At 35.9% G+C, this 26976-nt stretch overlaps 1 protein-coding gene across 4 annotated transcripts in view; it reads left to right on the top strand.

The window, feature by feature from the left end:
* The window catches only part of ROCK1 (Rho associated coiled-coil containing protein kinase 1), an 81287-nt gene that overhangs the window by 18075 nt on the left and 36236 nt on the right, over positions 1-26976 (top strand). For 3 of the 4 annotated variants that reach the window (XR_009726539.1, XM_061360456.1, XM_061360457.1), the window contains 9 exons: positions 12788-12869; positions 16654-16754; positions 17576-17713; positions 18275-18450; positions 21178-21262; positions 22975-23119; positions 23406-23544; positions 24760-24851; positions 25415-25574. Coding sequence is in view for 3 of the 4 variants with exons in the window: in XM_061360456.1 (XP_061216440.1) it covers positions 12788-12869; positions 16654-16754; positions 17576-17713; positions 18275-18450; positions 21178-21262; positions 22975-23119; positions 23406-23544; positions 24760-24851; positions 25415-25574 (1118 nt within the window). In the remaining variant the exon portion in view is untranslated. Of the gene's footprint in view, positions 1-12787; positions 12870-16653; positions 16755-17575; positions 17714-18274; positions 18451-21177; positions 21263-22974; positions 23120-23405; positions 23545-24759; positions 24852-25414; positions 25575-26976 lie in introns of those variants that run through there. The other variant, XM_061360458.1, reaches the window with a different exon arrangement.

The raw sequence follows: 26976 nt of genomic DNA, 5'->3' as shown, positions 1-26976 counted from the left end.
GCAAATCACACCTCTGGGACATTTTGAAAAGTGTTGGATCCTACTAATGAATTTATAATGCTTCCTCTCATCCTTTAGTCTTGAACTACTGTACTTGAAAATCCCAGGTCAACTGACTTGTATTGCTGCTGTGTTACATATGACAAAGTCTTTATTGATTATTGTGGGAGAAACTCGCAATTGGAAAAAGCCACTCTAAGTTTCCGTGGACAATTTTGGTTCTGTTCTGACATTTTAATACTTGCGTATGGAACCATGTGTTCGTGTAGGTTTTTGATTTTGTAGTTATAGCTCTTCCTCTTCTTTTTTTTCCAACATGCAGTCAAAGCATTCAAGGTTTTAATTGTGACTGTAGTACTTTGTTAGAAGCATTAAAAAGAGTGCTTAGAAGATATTTGGTTTAAATAAGTTTGCAGTATATCTTGATCTGAAAGTAGTCGCTGTCAGTGTCTTCAAAATACACTTAAACGTCCAGTATTAAGAATTGTGTTACTAATGGCATTGTCTGTGCATGCTAATTTTTCTTGAGGTGGATTTTGAAAAGGAGAGCATGTCTCTATCACACCTCTTTTAAAATTACTTAAAGGTAGTGAGTAAAAGTACGGTTATCAGGGATTGTAGTGATAGGACAAGGGGTAATGGGTTCAAACTTAGACAGGGAAAGTTCAGGTTGGATATAAGGAAGGAAGTTCTTTACTGTGAGGGCGGTGAGGCACTTTAACAGGTTGCCTGAAGAAGTGGTAAATGCTTCATCCCTCGCGGTGTTTAAGGCCAGGCCGGACAGAGTGTTGGGCGACATGGTCTAGTGTGAGGTGTCCCTGCCAATGGCAGGAGGGTTGCAACTAGATGATTTTAAGGTCCTTTGCAACCCTAACTATTCAGTGATTCTATGTTGTTGTAGGTTGATTTGTAAATTTAATGCATTGGATTCTGGAATCTGGAAAGCATTTGTTAATACTGCTTTGTTCCATATTAGCAGTGAAAATCATAGAATTGTAGAATCCCTGAAAAATATGAAAAACTTACTGTTTTGTTCCTGTTAGTAACAAATTCTTGTCAGTTCTGAAGAATCTTAATACTTGGTGGTAGAGGTAACTTTTCTGTATCTAAAACAGTTCTCATAGGACTTTTGTTAACACTCGCCTTTCCCCCCTCCCCAACATTAAGATCATTCTTGTGGGTCTATTCATCATGGAAAAAAAAAAATAAATATAGAAAAACATGGATTTTATGTCTACATAAATCTTCTGTATTATTGAAAGTGTAGTTTTTCTTTTAATCGATAACATTAAAAAAAGTTACCCTGGGGCTTTGGTAGGCTTTGCTGCATAATGATGCACAAATTCTTAAGTAGTGTTAAATTCTTGTTTAGTTGCATATTTCAAATATCTGTTTGATATGTGATTGCTTGTGATGGAATGTGTGTTGCAGAAATGTAGCTAGGCGGTTGCACAATCGGAGAAGCTTCTCAGAACTGATATTCTACTTGAGTTGTGCTCAACTTCCCGTAGTTCTTTTTTTGCAAGTCTATGGGTTGCATGTCACACTAAAGAAAGGTATATAGCTTTACAAATGACTATTTAAGTTTCTACAAAATGTTTCTAGTATGATTCTTTCACAGACTTAACTCTTGGCCTTCAGTTGTGGCTATCCACATGTAATTGAAAAAGTGTTTTGGCTTGTTCTGGAGTTTTAGGGAAGAATTTCCCTTTTGGTAGGGGGACAGGGAAGATTTTGTGCAGTGTTTCCAGACTTCTGGAAAAAATTATGATGTTCTCACTCTTTCTTGGAAAGCTATTCAATTAATTGTCTGCCCTCTGTTAAAAAAATTAAGTACTTTTTAGTCTTTCTCTCAGTTTGTTTAGCCTTTGTTCCCAGTCACTCTTTTTTTTTTTTTGTGGGGTAGATTGTATTACTAGTAATAGAGTTTGGGTTTTGTTGTTTGTTTTTTTTTTTTTTTGTTCTTTGATACAGCTTTTTGGAGAGTATTTTCTAAAGCACAGCTATTAAACTAACATAATCTCCAGAAGCTGAGTTGTCAGGGGTAAAGATAGAATTTGCCTTTTTATTGTTTTATAGCTTATTATTTATGTCTGTAGTTAACAAGCAGTTTTGTTTACAGTGAGCAACCCAGGTCAGGTGTCAACAGATAGTATATGGTGGATGAGATGTTGCTTCACAGAATAGTTAGCTTTCCACAGACTTACTATATTGCAAACTGTGCTGGTAATGTTTTTTTTTGTTTGTTAGGGTTTTTTTGCTTGTTTTTCATAGCAGAGAGAACACTTTCAGATGAAGGTATAGTGTGGCAGCTATAGACAGCATTTTAAGTGTATTAAACAGCTTTTACAAAAGCTAATGCACTTTTATTTATGTTGTTTGCGATGTAGGATATTTCTTCTTACGAACATGTTGGTATCTTGATAATTCCCATCTTTTCCAACCGACTAAGCTTACTTCCTGAAGTCTGGCTTCATGGATACCTGCCTGGAAAAAAATCTGAGAGTCAGACAGCAATTTCCCAAGCAACAGATGTGGAGGGAGTTCTGTTTCCGTTGCTGAATACCACTATTTCATAATGGAGTTGTGCGGTTGCTTTCTTTTTATTGAAATCTTTACCTGATTTTCTTTCAGGCTGCTGCCTAAAGAAGCATAAGACTTTTGAGCTGGGACTGGGACAGTTTCTTTTTATTCTTTAATGTCTGTGATCTGTCTTCTCTGTGATTTTATTGAAGGGAAGTTACATATTGGTATTTGCACCCTTAGTGTTAACTTTTAACCATCTTTTGCTTTCTAGCAAGTATTCCTTAGAGCGTTGACTCCCATTGATATAAATTGGTAGCTGTGTGTGTGTTTAAAATGAAAATGTTGGGACTTATAAACCAGAAGTGGTTTATAACACATAGACATATATGTGCTGCCTGTGGAATAATCTGTCCTCCCAGGATAATCAAGAAAGCTGTGGGGACCTCACAGGACTTCCTCTGGTATAATTTCAAGTGAGCTTTGGCTTTAATTTTCTTTACTAGTTGCTTTACATTTGTGGTGTTGGAACAGGGCTTGCCTTAAGTTTTTTGTGAATATGATAACTTTGAGAACTCGAAAGGATGCGAGATCACTTTTCCCCCCTTACCCTCCCGCCACCCCTCCTGAGGTATTTCTGTGGATACTGTTATCCTGCTGTATGTCCGGTTGACTGCTCATCTCCACTTGCAGTTGTTACAGTAGCTGGGAACTCTAGTCCTGTGAGGCACTTCCTAGCACCAAGTGCTGAAGTTGCTGTGGAATGCTGCTTCCATGGTCATAAACATCAGTCAGTTCTTTAACTACCAGTACTCCCTCTACTTTTAACCCTATTTAAATATATGTGCTTTAAGTGTTCACACATTCAACACATCTAATAGAGTTTTATTGAAAAGGGCGGTTTAAGAAGCTGTACTTCTACTTTATTTAAACCTAGCATGAGACAAATATGGCTGATAAATCATTTAAACCTAAAGAATGCCAGCTATTTTATTTTCTACACATTAAAATATCAAGAAGTTATGTAGCCCTCCAAATAGTTATACAACTGTTGTAGGTTTTTTTTCTGTAAGGTATTCTGTTGATGGCAGAATGTGCTGCATAGGTAACAGCAGCTTTGTAGTTTGAACAGTTAGCCCACAGAACATAGTAACCCATGCAGGTGTACCTTTATTCAGGAAAATAAGATGCAAATATCCAGAGGTCTCATTTGCTGCAAAATGAAATAGTATAATTTGACTTAACAGCTGTCAGCTTTAGCTGCTGTTACTCATCTCCCTGAACTATTTTCAAACAGTATTTGTTATACCTGTTTCTGCATAAATTTTACTGAAACACATTCCTAGTGGTACTTTAGTCTGTATTCTTCATCTTCCCTGAAGAAGCTGTTCTGTCATCTGGCAGTTGTTCTTAATGATGTATTATTAGATGGAATTAATCCTGTTGCTAAATTGAAATAATAAAACTCTAATAAACTGAAGTTTGGATGTAAAGGCTATTAACCACAATAAAATATCCCAGTGCAGTGGAATTAGTCTTGCAATCTAGTGTTAGAAGTTTGAGGGGAAGAAAACCCCCACTGAAGTGCACTGGAGTGCACCTTCAGACAATGAACTTTCCATAATTTGAGGCATAGAACAGTGCCTTGAATAGGTGTCACTCAAAAGAGATCTGTAGATTGAAGGCTCCTGCATCTAGTCACTGGGCAGAGAGGAGCTCTGCTGTGAAGGAACTATGACTTGCCCTCAATGTTAGAGGAAGTCTGAGGCTTGTAGCTTCTCTGAATTATATGTGGATACTGACAGTACTCTTGCATGCTTTCTGTATACTGGTTGATTTCACAGATAATGCACTACGTTTTGTTTCAGTTTGGGAGATGTTTCAGCTAGTAAGATTCATTGCTACAGTGGAAAAACATCAACACCTGGAAAAAAACTATGTTCAAATTAAAGTGCATTACTGCTTTTATAGATAGCTGTCTAGATACATGGCTTACAGTTCCTTCAGTGCTAATGTGAATGTTAAAAATATTGAGAGGTCTGTGGGCTGTGGTGTTAGTGACAGTGTGTATTTTGATATATATATATACATGCATGTATCAATATATGCTGACATATTGATGTTAACATCATTTACTGAATCATGTAAGAAGTGTGTGTTCTAGGAATTTGTCAGTAAAAATATTGAACAGTTGTTGTTTGAACAGGATGTGAGTACATGCTCTTGTGTGTGTAGTTACACAGAATGTGGTATGGATAAAATTTGCAGCTACACAGGGAATAACTCTTTAAAAAGGCTGAAATTAAAGTGATAATCTGTACTGATATCAGTAGTCCTGCCTTCATGTTTCAAGATCTCCTTCTTGAGGATTTAAATCTTTACTGAATGAAGCTCGTAGGTCTTTACTGAGTTAAAAATTTTTCTTTGTAAAAGGCTATGTATTTAACCTAAATTTGCAAAAGCTCTTTATGACTATTGCAAGATATTAAGAAGTAGCCAGCTCTGTAGAATTGTGTCATGCTGGCAGCAAGAATGGGCAATGAATCAACTGCCTGTACTTAGGCTTGTATGTCAGTTTGTATACTTTGACTAGTATAACAATGTAATGAAAATTCTTAACTGTCTGCATTAACTTGTTCACTTTAAAGATGAAGTGCTAAACTGCAGCTTTCTGTTCTCCAGACAGCAAAATAAATTGATGTGATTAACTTACAAGTAGGTGGAGGGATCTCTTGTGTACTTGATCAGAGATAGATAAATATAACACTATTGGCAGTGGCCTAAAAGTTGGCTTCAGTGTTCTTGTGTGAAACTAGTGAGTTATATGGATCTATTTAGTACTTGTTTCTTAGGTAAACTTACACCTACCCAGTTCTTAAAAAAAATAAAAAAAGGTTATTAATGTTGAGCACCAGAGGAAAGTTCTGTATGTGTGTGTTCTTCCTTAACAAAGAAGCGTCTGTAAGGTATTTTGCAGAACAGTAAGTATCAAAGAGGGATCCAGGGTTTTCTCTTGATTCATTCAGTAGCATCAGAATAAGGCTGTCCTTGTCACAAAGGAGTAATGACTGCTGTGGACTTACTTGGAGGGTTGAAAAACATGAATCATGCAAAGTTGCCTCTTCTGTCAGTGGATACTATTGAGAAGAGTTTGGCTCCATCATCTTTGTCCCTCCCATGAGAATGAATCTTACCCACACATGGGTAAGATTCCCTGCTCAAGTGTTCTCTTCCCCAGGCTGAACAGTCCCAGATCCCTCAGCTTAGTAGTATGAGAAATGCTCCAGTCCCTTAATAAGCTTTTTGGCCCTTCTCTAAACTCTCTCCAGTATGTCCATGTTTGTCTTGTGCTGGGGAGCCCAGAACTAGACACAGCACTACAAGCGTGGCCTTCACCAGTGCTGAGCAGCGAAGGATCACCTGTCTTGATCTGCTGGCAATGCTCTGCCTAATGCAGCCCAAGGTAGTGTTGGCTTTCTTTGCTGTGAGGGTACACTGCTGACTTGTGGTCACTTTGTTGTTTACCAGGACCCAAGGTCCTTGGCAGAGCTGCTTTCCAGCTGGTCAGCACCACCCACCCGCATGTACTGGTTGCCTGGGGCTGTTCCTCCCCAAGTGCTGGACTTGGCATTTCCTTTTGTTGAACTTTGTAAATTCTTCTCTGAAATTTCTTCAGCCTCTCCAGATCCCTCTGACAATACAAAGATCTGATAATTTAAAGAAACTTCAAATTTATTTCTTTATTACTTTTCATACATGTTTTGAAAATAGGATATAAAAACTAGCTTCTCACTTGTAGCATTTTCATAGGCTTTCCTAGTTATCAATAGTGGACCACAGAGATTATTTGTGTGACAGAATGTGATGAGAAATTATGAGCACATGAAAATCAAGATCAGTCAGGTTTGTTGATTAAAAGTATGGAGGGAAACTTCAGTACTATAGAAATAATTAGAAAAATGGTTACAATACAAGAAACTAAAATATGGATAGAGTTGTAGATCTTAAGACTTGCTTTGGTCTCTCCAAAAAAGGAAAAGTAGCAGAGACTTTAAACTTGGGGAACTGCCAGCTGGTCCCAGGAATGCAAATTTTGTATGCTGGTAATATCTCTTGAGGTTTTTTTTAGTTCTTTGAATGCTAGATAAATAGCAAAATAAACAAGCATCTCAATAACAAACTGTATTTAGTACATTTTTATTTATCAGATGCTTCCACTAGACAATACTATACCATAATGAAATGTGTTGGAACTTAAAAAAAATCTAATATAAAGGTTCTGTAACTGTACCCTGATAATGTAGATCATATACTATATTTTTTACTTTATATCAATTATGAATCCTAAGATAATGTTTTGCTGAATTGAAGTTGCTTGATGGAGCATGTTTTGAAATATCCTAAGGATAAATTTTGCTATAAAATTGCCTTAATATTAATACATACGTACATTAATTCATACATACATATAAAATTGCCTTAATAGAATTCATAGATGGGTAAATCCATCATTACATAATTGTAGTGAGTTTTGAACTTAAGGAATGTAGTTAAAGTGGGGCAGTCTTGTATGGTCATGGTAGGACTGACAGTTTGCTGCATTAAAGCTTTGCAAATAAGTATAGACCGAATGTGGGGAAAAAATCCATTTAATATGGGACTGCTTCAGTCAAAGTAAAACCCAGTACATTTTAGAGGAACCTAATGCAAAGAAGTTAGCGTTAACAACTGGAGAAATTAAGATTGTGTAGTTAATATGTATGTTAACAACAACTTTATGCTATTGCATTCTGTATTTATAGAAAAACTGAAGGGAAAGTGAAGGAAAAGGCTATTGCAGAAATCTTTCTGCACATTTCTTCATAAAGAAGCTTAGATGAATTTCTGTACTGGTATCCTTTCTTGTATTCATGCTGGAGGATCTCTCGTAAGCTGAAGTGGTTACTAGAAAAGGCTTTTGGACAAAATGACACAAACAGGAAGATTGCTGAGACTGCTTGATATTTATCCCATTATTATTATTTTTTTTTTGTACCCTATTGTGTCTCATTAAGGCATGCAAGTGTGTGTATAACCTTAGTGTTTATCTACCTTAGTGCTTGAAACTGTTTTGACAATGCTAGTAAGGAAGATGGTAAATATATAGCTTTTTAATTATTTCTTCTGTAGAAGAAAATAGTCTTGTGGATAATGCAGGAGCCTCCGATCAGTAATAGAGTCTAACAGGTTTGTGCTATTCCACAGTTGTAAGTGATCTAAAATGGTGAATAATGGTAAGAAAAATTAAAGCAAATCACAGAAGGAATGAGTATTTGTTGTGTCTGGGGGGTTAAAAGTGGTAGGAGAAATTCAGCATTGATGAACGTTGAGTGCATGGAAGAAAACCATCTCATCTGTATGTACTTGTGTTGTTGAATGTTCAACTAGATCTGATACATTGTACCAGCTTTTGTGAGAGAATCAATTTAGTACACAGTGACTATAAACATTAACCAGCTATTTCAGTTAACTTAAAATTTAATGAAGAGCAGAACAGGAAATGTTACACTGTATTGTGTACTTACAGTGTGCTCACAATTGCAATACTATTTGAAGTTTCCTCCCAATTAAAAAAGTATATAGTAGAAATAAAAAGACATTGGAGGATGTTGGTGGTGGTAATTGGAATAGCTTTCGTACATAAATGGTTGGGAGAGGGGATGACTGGAGGAGAAATGATTGAACTGTGTAAAGCTGTGTCTTGGGGAGAGTCATTTTTCCCTTTGTGACAGAAGAATGGCAAGGTCAAAATGAGGTGCAGTTTTCACACAGCCTGTAGGTGGTGGAATTCATATCTGTATGTTGCTCTAAATCTTATCATATCATAGAATGGTTTGGGTAGGAAGAGACCTTAAAGATCATCTAGTTCCAACCCTCCTGCCATGAGCAGGGACACCTTCTACTTGACCAGATTGCTCAAAGCCCTGTCCAACCTAGCAAAAAGACTATAAGAAATACAGAAAATGTTTAGACAGAATCACTGAAGAAAATTCTGGCTGCAGCTGTTAGATATGACAGTGCCATTTCTGGCTCACAGTTACACCAGAACAGTAGTACTACTGTATGCTGGACTTGTTAATATCCTCTTTCCTAGACACCCTTACTGTCATCTCTGGAGGCAGTATGGCCAGACTGACATTTGATTTTACTCCATATATTTATTATTCTGAAAGTTTTAAGTGTAGTGTAGTAATGAACAACATGAAACCAGCAGAATATATGGAAATATTGGTTTCGTATGGAAAAACTATATGCACACTGTAATGGCTCCCTAGTGTGCCTCTTTTTAATTTCAGGTTAAGATGAAGTATTTTAAAGGGATTATGAAACCACTGATGATTTCATTAAATGGTTGCGATAAAGACTGTATCAGCCCATTAAACTGCGTGAAGGACATTAGAAAGGAAGTTTTTTCCCATCATTCTTTTTTAAGTATCTCTGAAATACTGTTACCATGTAAGATGTAAGTGGAAGTCATATGTTTGCTTTTATAAACCAATTTGTTTTAGTAATCTAATTTAACTATTAACATAAAAGGAAAATGGCTGTGTAGACCTCAAAGCTAAACAGGAAAATTGCTCTGTAATAACAGAATTAGGTAGAACTTAGTGTTAGCTGAAAATACCTCTAAGCTACAGTACGTGTTTCTAAACAGTTCAGGATATGCTGTATTTAAAGAATATACATACAAAAAATATATATTGAACCCATCCAAGTGAGTTTAATATATCCATCATAAAAGTGAGGCTTTCTTATTTTAATAAAGCGTATTAAACTGTTGGATGTATGGTTGCCAATTATGGCATCTTAATATCCTTTTTCTTTAAGAGGAGAAGAGTGTGACTACTATAGGTCTGTAAGGAAAGATGTTCCTTCCTTTCTGTATTTTGAAAAAGTGAGATGGCATTTCTTGGAAACAGGATAACTGAGAGATGTTATCTGCACCCATCAGCAATAATGATCCTGTCTCCTTTCATTTGGCCTTTATCCTTTTTCTCCTTACCATTGTTGCTAAAACTGTAGTATATTCCCATCTCTGTGACTGGCATGGCTTTGAACCGGTATTGCCTTCTTATTGTTGAGCTTGTGTGCTCCTCCTCCCTGTTTCTTCACCAGTGGTACCATTTAAAGCAGCTATGCTTCTATTTTCCTTTGTAAAAATAAGGGAAGCTGCCAGCTTGCAGTATTCACAAGTTTTTCTGTTTTAATTAGCGTAAGTGAAATAAAAGGCTGTTCCATGTTTTGTGTTATACACTAGGTATCTAAATGTTTTACTTCCATTATTCACTATTCTGTAAAATTGCCTTGAGCTTAGTCTTGTATTTGCAGTCCACTGTTAAAATAATGCTACGCTATTATTCCTTCACAATTCCTTCCATTTGAAGAAATTAAGGATTTCAGAGTTAAGGATTTACAAATCTGAATTGTTATAAGGGCACAACCCCACCCCTTCTTTCTGGATACTGTAGCAAAGGGGAGCTGATTATTGAAGAGCCTTTAAAATATGCAGTTCTTGGCATCTAGCCTCTTTTGATGTAGTTTGCATGATTTTCAGGTGTGATTTGAAATTACTGTGAGATCAGTAGCTTGAATCTGTAGTTCAGAAATTTGTGTTATACTTGAGAGAGTTCATATCTAAGATCTGAAAAGCACTGTTATCATGAATTCTGAATTAAACAGTATTGAAATTTCCCTTTGCTTGTTAAAAGTGAGTTTGTATACTATTTTTCATCTTGGTTTTGGAGCTTTTAAAAAGAAATGCAACAAAATACCCAACACGCCTGACAGACCAATGAAACCATGACACTTTCTGCACTCAATTTTTTTTTATAGGCTTATTTTAATATTTTGAAAGAAAAAGTATGATACAAAAGAAAGATTGATTTTAAGATTTTATAAATGTTTCCATTTGTCCTATATTATTGTGTTCAGTGTTTAAAATCTCCCGTCCTCTGAAGACAAAGACTGAATTCTGGCTTTTGAAGCAAACCCTGCAAGAAAGCAGGTAGTTGTAGTGCCCCAGAGCAAACCAGGGTTTTTAGAATTTGGTAGTGCTTCAGCTTCATGTGTGGAAAAGTTCTCTCTTACCATGGACAAAATTGATTGACTCCACAGATTCAAAGGCTTAAGGGCAGAGTGGACCCCAGACTCTGGCAGTTCATCGCTGTCATTCATGTGCTTTTAAAAATCTCTGCATGTGACCTTGCAGCCTCCTTCTTTGCCTACTGCTTCTCACAGCATGGGACTCACAATGCACAGAGCTACGGGTGCTCTTTATACTGCTGTACACAAAGTTATCATGGGTTCACAGTCGGATTTAGCAAAAATTAAAATTCTTTCATGGATTACCTGGGTATTTATTACGTGTCTTTGGGATAGGTTACAAAGGTTACAAAGGTTACAAAGTATTTCTCACCCCTAGCTTTATTTCTACATCTGTCTTGGATCCAAATTGTTGTTGGCCTCTTACTCTCTTTTCCATATTACTGACCCATTAAATTTATTTTTTTTTCATTGCCGTTTGCTTTCCTTTTTAATCATCAGTGGAAGTCCAAAAAGATTGATCCTTTAATGCACTCAAGATGCAAAACCTGACTTTATTTAAATGCTGTCAAAATATTGTGATACTTTTATTGATTCTTGTCATTTTCATTGTAACATTTCTTAGTTCAAATTAAGCCACTGTATGGTGGAGAAGTAACTTAAACCAGTTACGTTTTTTATGAAATTATAGGAAATGTAATGTTTTAATGAAATTAAAAAAATTAATAACATTTAGGTTTTAAAGTAATTCTGATTATGTGGTTTTACTTCTTTACCTGTTTTCATATTTTAGCACGATTTTGCTCTTACTATATCTGAGGTAAATAATTTCTATCTTACATGTGTCAAAAGTAATGACTGCAAGCCTATAAATAATTCTGATTTTGATAGCATTTGATTTTTTTTTTTTGTAGCTTAAAATCCCCCGTAGACTGAGGGGAGAAAATAGGTTTGAATTTGAAGTGAGTGATCAAGGACTAATTTTTAAAACCTCCATCAAGTGTGTTCTCTGCTATATATTCCTGGAAAATAAGCTTTCAAAAAGCTTATACTCTAGCTTTTCTTCAGGCGTAATTACTTGATGGATGTAGTGGTCAAAGACTGATGGTTTAGTTTTCAATCCTGTATTGCATAATTTTATAAAAGCTGAAAACATTCAAATCAGGTCTAATCAGATCAAATATATGTCTGGTCTCATATCTCACTGCCAACAGGTGAATAGCAGGTAGCATAGACATGTAGGTAAAAATTGGCCAAGTAAATACCAGTACTTCCCTGACACACTGTGTTAACATCCATCAGTTTGTATATTATGAACTCCCTCTATTTTTTCATTGTACTTAAACATTGAGAAAGGAGACTCCCTACTGCTCTTGATTCTTCATGATATAATTCCCGTGATCATTTTTCATTAGATACTGTATCTGTGGTTTTCAGCAAAACATCTGGTTTAGGTTTTCTTGAGAGGATGCAGTCCACTGAAGAATCATCTATACCTGGTGTAAAATTTAGACTTAAAAGTTGGGAAGTTTGTTGTACTTAACAAGACCTTAAAACTGTCTTCATTATTGTTATATTTTTCTGTTGGGCTTTTTTTGGTAGTTTTGTTTCGGTTTTGTTCATATGGATGTGTTCTGTGGTAGTAATGCCACATGGGCTTGTGGCTGTTGGCTCCTAGATTCAAGTTAGAATATATAAAGCCAATATCTTGTTCATCAAAATTCTCTCAATTCAATGAATAAAATGTGGGGGTTGACTCTCGGAATTAAATTACCATCATTGTCCGATTTGCCAGTTGTCAACGTTCAGGTGCCTACTGTGTAATATGGTGGGATTTTTTAACATTATTGAACTTCATCAGAGCTGGTGTTTGTTCTTTTTATATGTGGAAAAATCAAATTTTTCATGTAAATGTGGAGCTAAAGAAGGTAATTAATAATTCATAGAAGTATATTTGTTTTGGGATAGATGGAAATTGAGTTTTGAAGACTCCCATGGAAGTGAAGGAGTAACAGCAGTTTCACATAACCGTTAATTAAATCAGTAAATAAATGTCAATGATCTCTTTTGTATGGAAAATTAATAGAGACAACTGTTTATACCTTGTCTCTTCAGTTAGCAGCATGTACAATTATTTGTCCAAACACTTAGTTTTGCTTGCTGTTTTTGTTTTTTTTTCTAGGATGGATTAGATGCTTTGGTGTATGACTTGGATTTTCCCGCCTTAAGAAAAAACAAAAACATTGATAACTTCTTAAACAGGTGTAAGTATTTAATGTTTCAGTTACTAAATAATGAAAGACTATAAATACCAGTACAAAGAAAAAATGTAAGTGCTTTTAGCGTTTTGAAAGGCTGCTGGGGATTCGTGGTGCATGAATTCTTTGCAAGTTGTCTTTAGAGTCTGATTATTTCCCAGTGAGAACTGGCAGCTCCCTATAGAAATCTAATCCCCAGCAATTGAATGTCCAAGTCTGTTTGGGCTGTAAATGGCATTGTTTTCAGTGGCACAAAGCCTTTTAAGAAAAAGGCCTGTTATCTTTGTTCTTGGCAGCCCTCTGGATTCCCGTAAAACTTGCTTTGTGATTCCATGTACTAATATATCATAAGCAATTAACAGTGAAATGAAATAACATGGATAAAGTGTTAAGAAACCATATTAAAAATTTGTTCACTGACAGACTAGAGCATGTGTTTCATAGGCTTTTTTTAGTATGGAAGGTCTCTTGTCATTATACCATAAAATTCTTATACTGCAGAGCTGCTGGGTTTATTTGTGCATGAAGCTGATGTATCTACAGAATTTCTTTCTGCATGTACTCTGTATTTTTCCACTACCAGATTTCCTGCACATTCTACTCTGTAATAACATTTTAAATGAATAAAGTTGTTTGTTTTTTTTAATAGAAGTCGGTACCATAAGTTTCATAATAATAATAATTGAAAAAAGGGCATTTAAGGGTTAAGTCTTCTCTATAGGCTGCCATATGGACAAATTCTGGAAATCATGGCAGAAACACTTGCTGATTAAAGACTTGGTTCTGCTTGTGGACTGAATGGTCAAGCTTTGAAATTAAACTAGTGTTGTTAGATTTTTACAGGCATAAGAATCTCAATTACATATTGCAATAAATTACTTTTATGGGAAATATTATGTAATTTGCCTAAAATAATTTTTTGTCTTTGCTTCATTGACACTGATGTTTTTGTTTCTGTTTCCAAGGTGTTTTCACATAGTTTAGTTTGCAACTTTTAGCAATGTTAGCGAATTTGTGGGTTTTATTTTATATTATTCTTTGTTTGTGAGAATATGAGTCCAATAGACCTAGTTGGTGACACGCTTGCACATAAACTGGTTGTTGAGAGGCCTAAGTTCAAATGTTCTATTTAACTTTTCACGATTCAAATGATATTTAATATTGCACACTGTTACATGCACATATTGTATACTCAGTTATTTACAGAGAAGATGTGGTGAAACTCCTGGGGAAAAGAGAAGTTGTGTTAGGCAAAGGAAGTTCTCATTGCAACAGATAATTTGAATATAATTTTTATGAATAGCGAAATCATTAGTAAGACTCAGAGAGCTTCACTTTTGCAGTTGAGGCTGAGTGAAGGAGAAGAAAATTTATTTACAGCCTGATAATGAATATCTTGTAGGTATAAATTATATACTGTGTAAGATGTGACCTGAAGTAATATGAAGGTGGAGAACAAACCATGTTATTTCATTTCAAACTGCCTTCAGAACTTTAATCTTCTGTGCTTCCTGAAATATGAAAGCAAGGTGTGAATATACAAAGAGCGGCCTTAAAGGGAACAGTGAAGTCTAGTTTGTTTTGTATTTTTATTTAAAAAAAAATTAAAAATAGACATATAGGAGCATTTTCATGTTTGTTTTAGTTCAAATAGAAAAATGTTTATAATATCTTTTTTGCCATATTAGCTATCCGAACAGTTTGCGTCATGATTCTAGATGTTTATTTGCAATCTAGAAATCTATTTTTAAATGGGAGTTTGCTTCCTTTATTTTATAGACTGATTGCTCTGAGCCAGTCCTGATCCCCTCTCATTTTTCTCTGGTGTACCTTGTGTATTTGTGAAGGCTCCAAAGTCTGCTTCTACTGCCTGAGGTTGTGAGAGTAATTTTTTGCAAATGTAGAACCTTATTAATTTTTTGCCATGTAGAATCATAGAAGGGTTTGGGTTGGAAAGGACCTTAAGATTATGTAATTCCAACCCCCCTGCCCACAGCAGGGATGCCTCACACTGCACAGGATTAAAAGAATAAAGAAGTCAATATTCAAGGTGGTTGAGAGCCTTACTTTACAGCAGGGATTCAGTTTATTTCAAGATGGCATCTAAGCTTTTAATCCAACTTCAGGGCAAGTTGGAGAATGTGGTCTTTAGCCATGGGAGCTACCCCACCTGTTCATACAAAGTATGCTGTCTGGGTCCTCCACTGGTAATGGGAGATCAGGAACTTTATTTAAGTAAGTTGCAGCCTGATAAACCTTGCTTAACAGATCCTAAAATATGGAAGTCAAATTTCCAGCGCTGTTGTTACTGTAACATATTGCCTAAAAATGATGGAGTGTTAGTATGTCTCTCAAGTAGTAAATTGCAATTTGCAATGGTTCACAAGCCCAGTTTGTTATTTAAAAATCCTTAGTTTGGATGGCTCTTTAGATGTTTTTTCCTTAATTCTGTTTTGGCCATAGGCAAGGCTTGTGATTGCAAATCATTTAAAGCATTCATATTGTGCCTACCTTTCTTTTGCCCCAACGTCAAGATTTCTCATTCAGAAGTGGTGGGCCTCCTGTTGTGAGATTACTATGCAGTAAGTTAGTTAGAATATTGTTGTCATGAGAATACCTGCATTTTAGTTCCTTGCAGTCTTGCTCATCATCCACTATAGGTCAGTTTTCATCAGGGCAAATAAGGCAAAGCGTTATTTTTTTTGATTATTGAATATTTTGATTCCTGTATGAAATAATTCGACAGAATTTACAATTCTACTATAATGTATTGAAATCAGCTAGTGGTATGCTGTATTGTAAAGGGATGGCTTTATGTTAGTGTAATGCCAGAGAGTATTTATTCAAACAAAGCTAAGTTTGTTCCTGTTGGTGTAATAAAAATCTTACTGAATTTCAATTGTACATATGCTGCTTTTGTTTTAGATAATGGCCAGTGCAGGTAGAAATCTAATAGTAATTTTCTGTCATTTTTTTTAAATACGAACTTAAGCCCCACATTTTTCCTCTTTCCCTGTCCCTACTTCTTTCTAAACTTCACTTTTAGGCCTAGAATATTATTTTTCAAAATAAAATATCATTGCATAATCTATGTTATTGGCAATGTATCCGTTTTAGTAGACGTTCCTTGCTTTTAGAAATAGCATGAAGCTTTTCCATGTAATCTCATGCCAGTGTTGACCCACATGGATTAAAATAGACTGTTTTAATCTTTGACCAAATTTGGAATTAGACTATCTGCCCACTGGGAGTTTGTAAATTATGGTAGTTTATAGAATGACAGGTTTATATAAATAATTGCATTGATTCCCACTGCATGTTTTAAATTAAAACCTACTTTTTTTAAGTATTAGGAATAATAGAAGTGCAGGCTTATTTTTTAAAAAATAGTTTCTTCTAGTTTCTTATGTATATACTTAGGATATTTTCCTAGATGTGTTGCGTATTTATCCAGTAATAATCTTTATACTGATCAGTTTACAAAAAAAATCATGCTGGCTATGAAATGTTTGCATAGCTTTCTTTTGCAGGTAATTATTTTAAAAGAAATTCCTAATTTAAGGTGTGGCTTGATTGCAGAGTCGTATTATGTTTATATCAGGTTTTGGTTACTATGGTAATGAGAATGAGGTCATGCATTCTGCAGAGAGGCTTCCAATAGGAAGGTAGGTTCAAAATGAAGTGCCTTCTTTAAGCAGCACATCTTCTAATAAGTATGAAATATTGAAATAAGATGAATGAGTTTAATTATATTGATTATATAAGAAATATAAATTTTGTTTTAATGTAGATAAAGACACGGTAAATAAAATGAGGGACCTGCGCATGAAAGCTGAAGATTATGAAGTGGTGAAGGTGATTGGTAGAGGGGCATTTGGGGAGGTTCAGTTGGTAAGTTACGTTTCTTTTTGTACATTTGGATGTGTTCTGTAGTATTTTCCCATGTGTCTGTCTGAATACAGTATTCAGAAGATGCAGTCTTATAATATTAAAGCCTTTAGCTCAGTGAAGTTTTATTTCTTTTTATCCTATGGAAATGTTCTTAAGAATGTCATATTTCAGGGCTTTTAAAGTGCACAGGTACTTGTTTCACACTGTAGTCATGCTTCTCTATTAAAATGCAAATTAATGTGTGTTCCTCATAAATAAGAAAATTAGCCTTTGCCACTGTATAAATGTACATTTGAATAAATTTTCAGGACTAGCAGAATTTTTGCCAATTCGGAGATTAAACCAGATTTTCACAGATGTAGTTTTCTCAGATGAGAGATGTTGTGTGTTGCTTGCGATAGATTAGCAACCCGGCTTGTTCTTCTTGCTTTATTAAATTGAGAACTGGTGGGAGAAACTGGAAATATGGTAGCAAGTGTACATGTCTGCTAATGAACTCCAGAAAATGTGAATAGATTTAACTTTATAGTATTTAACAGGTGCCAATATTTGTCCTTTTAAAGACTCATACCTACAAAGCAACTGTTACACCTATGGACTTCTCTGTTGAATAGTTCTAGCAGGTATTTTAAGAGCAATGCAGATATTGTCAGGTAATAGAATGTAATTATGCTGTAGACTTATGGTATAGAATTCTTAAAAAAATATTAAGAGTCTTAAATAGTTAAATAATGAAGCAGAAAAGTAATATATTTAGCAGTGTTCTTCGTATGTTGATGTAGTAACTTAATGCATTCTGTGTGTCATATTTGTCTTCATAGGTAAGGCATAAATCCTCAAGGAGAGTATATGCTATGAAGCTCCTGAGCAAATTTGAGATGATAAAAAGATCGGATTCTGCATTCTTCTGGGAAGAAAGAGATATTATGGCTTTTGCTAATAGTCCCTGGGTTGTTCAGGTATAGTTATATTCCTTTTAAAGTGTCATAGTTTCATTACAAAACTGTATGACTTGGAATTACTAATTTAATTTTTTAGCTTTTTGAAGACCTTTTTTTAGTTCTGTTGGTCTGTTAGGGAAACACATTATGTTAATAATTTGTACACATTTGCTGTACACAACAAATAGCAGATACCACACTTGTTTCAAAACAATGTTTTGTCGTAAAATTTACTAGATAAACTAGTCTGTTAATTATTAAAACTCTGCCAGATATATATTGGCGAGCCTGCTCTGCAGTAATTCACTCTGTAATGAATAACGAAGCATTTTATCCTCCTGTGCAATGAGCATTCTTTGAAATGATCTCAAAATTTATTGCACTAAATTCACTAATCTTAATTTGTAACCAGGACTCCTTCCACTGTAATATTTTGGAGGTCTGCTGGAGGATGCAGTAGTAGCAATTCTGTTACTCTGTAATTCAGTTTGCATAGAAATTCCTTTGATTTCCAGCAAGCAAGAGATTAAAGAAAACTGTAACATTTAGTCACTTGTTATTTTATTTGCTTTTTTACAGTTATTTTATGCATTCCAAGATGACCGTTACCTTTACATGGTGATGGAATACATGCCTGGTGGGGACCTTGTGAATTTAATGAGCAACTACGATGTTCCGGAGAAATGGGCAAGATTTTATACTGCTGAAGTTGTACTTGCATTAGATGCAATTCACTCAATGGGTTTTATACACAGGTGAAAAAGAAAGAAGTGTTGTTACATAGCTTTTTTATTTCTGGTGTCACCAGAATGATTTCAGTGATCATTCAGGCAGTTTTGAAATTTGTAATGTTGCTTTATCATTGTTTAGTAATTCCATTTTACAGCTTCAAAGGTTCTTGCCATCAGAAACTTCAAGTCTGAAGTGTTACAGTCAAAGTAAAGGTTTTCAGCAGGCTGATGTTCCTCAGTTTGGGGAGTAATAAAACTGGCCCACTTTACCCAATTGTCCCACTATTAGGAATTATTAATTCTTTGCTCTGCATTTGTTGCCTCAGTGACCCATTAAACAAGAATTTGTGAACAGTGTGAGGAAAATCACTCTGTCACATGTTTTCTTGTAAGGGGCAAGATGGAAGATTGAGGTGTAGAGCAAGGGGACTTGGTTCAGTTTCGTATTATGTGCTTGCCCTAAAGTGAAGTGTAATCGCTTCTTGAATAGGTTGAGAAGTTTACTTTTTGATATTTGAACTTTAATCTGTTGTTAATTTTTAATTGTGTGAACTAGAAACAGAAGAACAATTCTTTTTTTTTTTTTTTGACAGAAAACACAGCAAGAGTTTGAGGAAGACATAGTGTATAAATTGTCAGTTTGTAACCTGGCCCCATCATCAGTGTTAACAGTTAAGCTTTTGCAAAAAAGCAAAGCAAAATAAACTACTAACCTGTTGCTTGAAGATCTCGAGCATCGTTATGTAGCTGTGCTACCTCTAATGAATAAATTAACTTGATGAATGAACCATTTGTGCATGTGTATTGCAAGTTTTAGAAAGCAGGCATTAGAAGTTGCCAGCAGCACAGTGATCTATTTATTTATTTATTTTATTTTTTAAATTTAGATTATTTTGACACAAGCAGATTTTTTTGAATTTGTTTTCCACTGAAGTTAGTTTAGGAATCTGAGGAATGAAAGGAAACTCATAAAAATATGGGCCCACTGCTTAATGCATCAGGGACCTAGTGACAAAAGACATGGAAATGGCTGAAGTTGCCACCTTTGACTCAGCCTTCATTGAGAAGATTTGCTTTCAGGCCCCTCAGATCCCTGTGCCCAGTGGCAGAGCTTGGGAAAATGACTGTGGCAGAAGATGATCAAGTCCCAGTTATGCAAACATGGGTATGCACATGTTCAGGGCACTAGACAAGATGGGTATGAAGGAGCTGGCCAGTATCCTTATGATACTGCTGTCTGTCACCATTGGAAGGTTGCAGCAATTAGAAGATTCCTGATGACTGCAAAGAAACCAATGGCACACCCAATCTGCCCCAAGAAGGGCAAGAAAGGAAGGATCAGGGGAACTGCAGGCTGATAAGCTTAAAGGCAGTCTTTGGGAATTTTACAGAGTAAATTTCCAGGAAACCCATTTCCAAGCATGTGGATGGGAAAGTGATTTGGAAGAGCCTGCATGGGTTTACATGGGTGAAGCATGCCATACCAACCCAGTTGGCTTGTGTGATGAGATGATGGGATCCAGCACTGACGGGAGAGTAGTGAGTGCATTGTCTTGACTTTAGCAAGGTTTTTGATGTAGCCGGATTGGAAAGGTATGGTTTGAATAGGTAGAACAAAGGGTTCAAAGGTAGCAAATGTCCTGCTAACAGTCTGCTACCAGCCATTACTTCAGAGGGTTAATGGTGGGGTCAGCACTATGTTTTCATTCACAACACAGTGTTCGGGTGAGACAGAAAGCATTAGTCTTTTTGGCAGCATCAGCTGCCCGAAAAGACTATATTGAAAAGGTGGAGCAGACTTGAGATTGCACACTGAAAAGATGAAAGGCAATGGATGATGTGAATTGCAGCAAGGGAATATCTAGCTATTCATTAGGAAATATTTTTCCATGGTGAGGGTGGTCAAAATAATGGAAGAGAGTCCTAGAGAGGTTGTGGAATCCCTGTCCTTGGGGAAAGAAATTCAAGACTTAACTGGATTTGACCCAGAGGAACCTAATACAGATTTGAAGTAGGATCTAACCATTAGCTGTACTTTGATCAGGCAGTTAACCAGGAGCCTTACAAAAATTCCCCCCAGCCAAAATTATTCGGTGAGCATACCGATGCATTTCCACTGCACTTCATTTGACAGTTACGGCCAGAGTTCTCCTTTAAGGTCTCAGAAATATCCTTTTTCCTGAAATTCATATTATGATTTCTTGGTAATTGTTTCCTATTATTATTCTGCTTCAGTATATTTAATAACATCAGATGTTCTGAACTTTGCCAGTTACTTCATGGAAACTCATTTTCTGTAATGGAAGTATTTTGTGGAAAAGGGCATGGAAAATATATTTGTTCACATTAATATAATTCTGAAAATCACATCCATTTGTTAGAAGTGGTACAGAGAAGAAGCTATATTTTAAAAGTCTGAGATAGCTAACTCAGAACCACAATGTGTTTTTTCCCATACCTTCAACCAGTGAGTGTTTTCTAGGAACTTGAGGTTCAAGATTAATGTCCGAAGTTGTTAAATTCAGCGACTGAAGGTTTTATTCCCACATTCATTATAATTTTTTAAAATGTAGTTCAGCAGTCTGTATGTTGGACAGACTTGGAGCAGAAAAAAACCAGGGGAAGTAGTGGTGCTTTCATGTTGGTATTTTTCCTTGCAATGTTGCACTGAAAAATAGTTTACTTTTGTTGTTCTCAGAAGTTAAACTGAGTTACATACTTAAAAAAAAAAATACATTTTTCTCATTTCAGAGATGTGAAGCCTGATAATATGCTGCTAGACAAAGCTGGTCATTTAAAACTAGCAGATTTTGGTACTTGTATGAAGATGAACAAGGTAAACATGTATTTTTAATTTCATTTTTTTGTTTGTGAAAGGAAAACACACTTAAAAGTAACAAAACATACTGAAAATTTTTTAGTTGGGTGGGAAGAGTTGAAAGTTCCACATTGTTCCAATTACTAATTATGCATCCTATTCAGTGATGATATAGAATGCAGAAATGGCTCTTGAAGTAGGGAATGTACCAACTTCTATACCATTTCCTAGAGGAGCTTTCTCATGTCAAGACTGATTGTCTCTGAATCTTTTGGATTATTTCTTAAAAGTGTTTGGTTATCGAAACTTAATGCAGAGAAGTGATATTTTCTTTGCATAGTGTGTCAGAAATGCAAGAATCAAAACTTATGTGCAAGTCACTAAATCCCAATTGTATTTATTAGCCGTATGCTGATGTAGCAAAAGGACTGATCTGAAGGAAACAGGTTAATAAATGTCATTGTATTACTAATTTTTTTTGCTTTTAAAAATATATTCTGAGGTTCCAAAAAAAAAAAAAAGTACAATTTTGCAACAGTATTTCATGTACCATGAAACACTGTTATTACCTGCACAAAACTTGGTTTGTGTCAGTTGGCATATATTTATGAGGAAAACAATGTGAAATACATGATACTTCATAGAGATTCTGCCGTAAGTATGTTGTGTTCTCAACATATTCCAGGAGCTTTGAATAAATCACTGTATTTAGCTGCTTTGCCACAAATAAAAGGCAACAATGAAAACCAAGTGCAGGTTATGTGTATGAATTTGAAGAGTTGCTTCAAGTCACAAACAGTACGCTTGAATGGAATAGCTGACCAAAAATTTGGCTTTATTTTGATTTTATATTGATTGTGTTCTTAACACTGAGGAATTCTGAAAATACAGAAAAAAATTATCTTAGTGTTTAAGCTGTACATGCCCCCCACCAAGAAAAAAGAAAAAATATTACAAAACTTTGCTGTATATTGGCATTACTGAGTGAACTTCACAGCAGAGAAGCTTAATAGTAGTGCATTCTGGATTTGCTGCGTACACAACACTGGATTTATATTTGTTGTGTTTATTTAGTTATATATTTTTATGCAAGTTTTTCAACAGATCCATATCTAGGAGTGGCACAGGATTATTTCAGAAGTGCCCAAATGGCACTGGAAAGAGTTGGATGGTTGCAGCTTTGGCATTCTGGGTGCCAGCTCTAGTGTGACTGATCTTTTTCAGGGGTGTGAGGAACATCAGACATTCTTGCCTTTTACATGTTTTGAAGTCTGTCTACTTAGAGTTTTAAGTCTCTGTCTACATTTAATCTTGGGTCAGAGGTGAAAAGTTTGCACTTCAGCTGATCCTATCAGCAAAATCCCTGTTATTGACACATTTATGCTAACATGAGGAGCTTTCTTTGTTTATGGTACGTCCTGTCAGTATATGACATGTTTATACTGGTGCAAGGAGGAGAGGCTGTGCAGTGTTTACAGCACCTAAATGCAATTCTGATTGCTTCTCGGATATTAACTGAGGTTCTTAAAGTAACTTCCACTGTGTTTGACAAATCTTGTGCTTTGTTCTGCATTAGTATCTTAACATTTTAAAATGTTAAAATACCTGTTTAAAACAAAACGTTTGACAAAAATTGATGTTGATCTGCTGATGTTGCTTAGGTCTGCAGAAAGTCTTGGAAATGGCTTGCAGTTTTGGATCTTGTATCTGGGTTTTCCTCCCTTTTGTAGGAAGGTATGGTACGATGTGATACTGCTGTGGGAACACCTGACTATATCTCTCCTGAAGTATTGAAGTCCCAGGGTGGTGATGGTTACTATGGGCGAGAATGCGACTGGTGGTCTGTTGGAGTCTTTTTGTATGAGATGCTTGTAGGTGAGTAGTAGGATAATCAGAATTGACTATGCTACTTAACTAGACTCCAAAAGCACAGTTGTTTTTAACTGTTTTAATTTTATTAAGCTCTTCTTTAAGTTGTGGTTTACTGATCCTGTATTTACAGAATGAGGACTGTGCCAGTATATTTCTAAAACACAAACATTTGTCCTTGCCTCATGTTCATTTAGTTACTTACCTTGTTGCATAGGTAATTCAAATATTATAAATCAAATCTAAAATACTTCTGATATACTTTTTAATTTTTATGTTGCTGCTTTTTCAGGTGATACACCTTTTTATGCAGATTCTTTGGTTGGAACATACAGTAAGATTATGAACCATAAGAACTCCCTTACTTTCCCTGATGACAATGATATTTCCAAAGAGGCAAAAAACCTTATTTGTGCCTTTTTAACTGATAGGTAAGATTTAAGCTTTACTCAAAATGAAAGTAAGACTTTGTTAAGAAAAGTTGTTCTCAAGTTGAAAGAGCGTGAATGTATTTGTTTTGTGTGGGTTTCTAAGCCATACAAGAGAGATTAAACTCTTACTGTCTTTGTAAATGCAGTGTAGGTGCTCCCATTTCGATGCTGCCTAGGCATTTTTCTGATCTCTGAATGCATTTACATTAGTTGAATGTTGTTCATAGGAGTCAGGCTTTTTTCTTTGAACTACAGCAATGTAAGGAACTGTTAGCCTTTTGCTTAAAGACAGAACATCTGATTAAACTTTTTAGTAAAGAGATTGTAGAACCTCAGCCTAAGTCTGTAAGTCACTTCGGCTACTCTGAAGTATTACTTTGTCTAACCTGAAGCACTAGTTACTAACTGATGTTACTGTGAGCTAAACAGGCAGTAGCATCAGTTTTATATTCTCCAGTCCCAGTATTTGGGAGAAGGAGTTGTCAGTGATTGCAGCTGCTCTTTACAATAGTAGCATGTGTACTGGGGAAATGGAAGCTCTGCTATTGTGGGTACGTCTGCCTTGTAAATTTAATTTGAATATGAACTGTTGCTCCTTAGTAACGTCTACTGTTACATTGGTCTGTGTTGCACAGTGGTGAGTGGCACACAAAACAAATTCCTTTTGGATGAAGCTAATGCAAAAGATGCATTTCAGGAGTGTCCCTAATACACTCCCAGCTCTTAGTGGGCATTCAAGATCATGGTAGAGTCAGCCCACAAGAAGCCTGTCTGAATTGTAGGTGTTAGATTTGTTTCACTTTTTGAGGACACTGCTGTTGTATCCATGCTACTGACAACCTTTGCTTGAGAACTGCTGCTACAAAGGAGGGAAGCTGTTGTATTTGTTGGGCTGTATGCAGTTTGAGTAACAGCATGAACATCTAGAAAAAGTAGAACCTAAGTGCTGCTTGGCAGCTGCCTTGTGACTCCATGGTGGTGGAAACAGTAGCAGCAGGGATTCATGTAGGCAACACTTAAAACCACACTGAGTTCTGAAATGAAGCCGCTGTGCTTCTTTAAGTATGTTTACATGAAGACTTCGAGATAAGTCTACTTACCTTAGTTGGAGAAGTAATTTTCTGTTTTTGTTGTTATATTATGCCTTAAAATGAGTCTTTCCTTCAGAACAGTTTATGTAATCTCCAATGTTTAACCAAAACACTCTTTTAACAGGGAAGTCAGGCTAGGACGAAATGGTGTAGAAGAAATTAAACGGCACCTTTTCTTCAAAAATGATCAATGGGCCTGGGAAACCCTCAGAGACAGTAAGTGTAATGGACGTGGACAGTGGAATTGAGTGCAGCCTCAGGAAGTTTGCCATTGACACTAGGCTGTATGGTGTGGTTGACATACTGGAGGGAAGTGATGCCATCCCGGGGGATGTCAGCAGGCTTGAGAGGTGGGCTGTTGCCAACCTCCTAAAGTTCAAGGCCAAGTACAAGGTTCTGCACCTGTGTTGGGGCAATTCCAAGACAAATACAGCCTGTGTGGAGACTGGATTCAAATTAGCCCTGAGGAGAAGGACTTTGGGGATGCTGGTTGATGAGATGCTCAGCATGACCCAGCCATATGCACTGTTAGCCCAGAAAGCCCAACCGTATGCTGTGCTGCATCAAAAGGAGCATGGCCAGCAGATTGAGGGAGGGGATTCTATGACTCTGCTATAATGCTTTTCTCAGAGACAGTGATCTGGCTTATTTTGTTAGCAGAAGGACTGCCATGTTTCGTTTAATGGAATGTAAAGTTTTATTTACTCTGTACCAAGAAATGAGATTTCTTAGTCACTGAAGTAATTTAATGATTATTATCATGCTATTCTGCTTTATAGCTGTAGCACCAGTTGTGCCTGACTTAAGTAGTGACATTGACACTAGTAATTTTGATGATCTGGAAGAAGATAAAGGAGAGGAAGAAACATTTCCCATACCAAAAGCATTTGTGGGCAACCAGCTTCCTTTTGTAGGATTTACGTACTACAGCAACCGTCGGTATGTATGCATAAAGTAAGCTGATGGTGTATTCTTTTGTCAACATTGTTTCTGACTCTTACTGAGCTGTATTCAGGATCCTAATAAATTACACTCTTTTGATGCTTTCATAATAAGAACTAGTACTCCTAGTCATCAGTAGCATAAAAATAGCACATTAAATTTGTAAATTCTTTGCTCTGCATTAAGAATGCTATACAGTGGTGCTGCAGAAGCTAAGCAAGAAAAATCCACTGTTGCTGCCACTAGGCAGAGCCACCTGCAGAGCACTGAGTTATATATGTAGTCATGAATGATGAATATGAATGTCACTTTGTGTTATTGTGAATTACTGGTCTTGAGCTGTATATGAAGATTCCATAGGTTGCATCAGTGTTTTAGCATGTGATAAATTAAACCTTGACTTTCAACAGTCATTTGTGTCGTAGGCACTGTGGATAGTTATATCTACATTCAAAATCTCAGTAATTTTTCCTTTGAAAGCTGCTTTTAATTGTGGTGGGTATCAAGCTTAAAATGGGCTAAACCTAGTGGACTGTGTCAGAGACTATTAGTTTTAATAGCATTTCTGGATAGGAAAACTTTAAAGGAAATAAATCTGGTTTTCGTCCTTACGTAGAAGAGGAACCACTTTTCCAAGCCTGTGGTGAAATTCTTTCCATCTCTGCAAAGAGCTGGATTTGGATTTATAGTGAGGCATAGAAGGATTTAGCAAGCCTTGCATACAGTTTGTGGGAGTTCAGCAGTTCAGGAATTTCACCTACCATTCTGATTGTAGTCAGTAATTTAAAAAAACAACCCTCAAGTTTTGCCTTGTAGAAAGATTTTGGAATGTATGATGAAGAAGGTGCAGTAGCATATTGCTTGTTAATATCATAATTTCTTCCTCTCTTACTTCTTGGGGGACAGTATCAGGGATTTAGAGTTCTAAGTGGCTGTGTTTTGTGGTCATTGAAGAACTCTGCCACTGAATACTATTATACCTTTGGAAGCATACTAGAACTAAAATGGTTTTGGCCTAGAACTGAATTTTGTCCCATAATACTTTGATAGTGTGATAGTCTTGAGAAGTCTGAAATGACCATTCATACTTACTAAACCTCTAATCTTAATTTTTGTTGTTTTTGTACTGAAAGTAGTTAATTTTTGTTGTTGTTTTTTTTTATAAAAAAAACATTTAGAGAAAGTTGCACATTTATCATCCCCACCTCCTTCCATTTAATCTTAACGTATGCTGGAGTATTTAAAGAAACAGAAATGTATCAAAATAATGTGACCTCTGTCTTTAAAGTAGTACAATGTTTTAGTGTAGAATACTTTTGACACCTGTAATTTCACTGACTGTAAATTAGGAAATATGGTTGATTACTGTTGAACTTTGCCTGTAATGCAGATTTTGGAA

The sequence above is a fragment of the Neopsephotus bourkii genome, unplaced genomic scaffold, assembly GCF_033783945.1.
Source record: "Neopsephotus bourkii isolate Nb327-2 ecotype Australia unplaced genomic scaffold, CSIRO-AGI_Nbou_v1 NB_1027, whole genome shotgun sequence".
Taxonomy (NCBI): Eukaryota; Metazoa; Chordata; class Aves; order Psittaciformes; family Psittacidae; genus Neopsephotus; species Neopsephotus bourkii.
The sequence above is the reverse complement of the archived record's forward strand: the minus strand, read 5'-3'. Positions and strand labels throughout refer to the sequence as shown.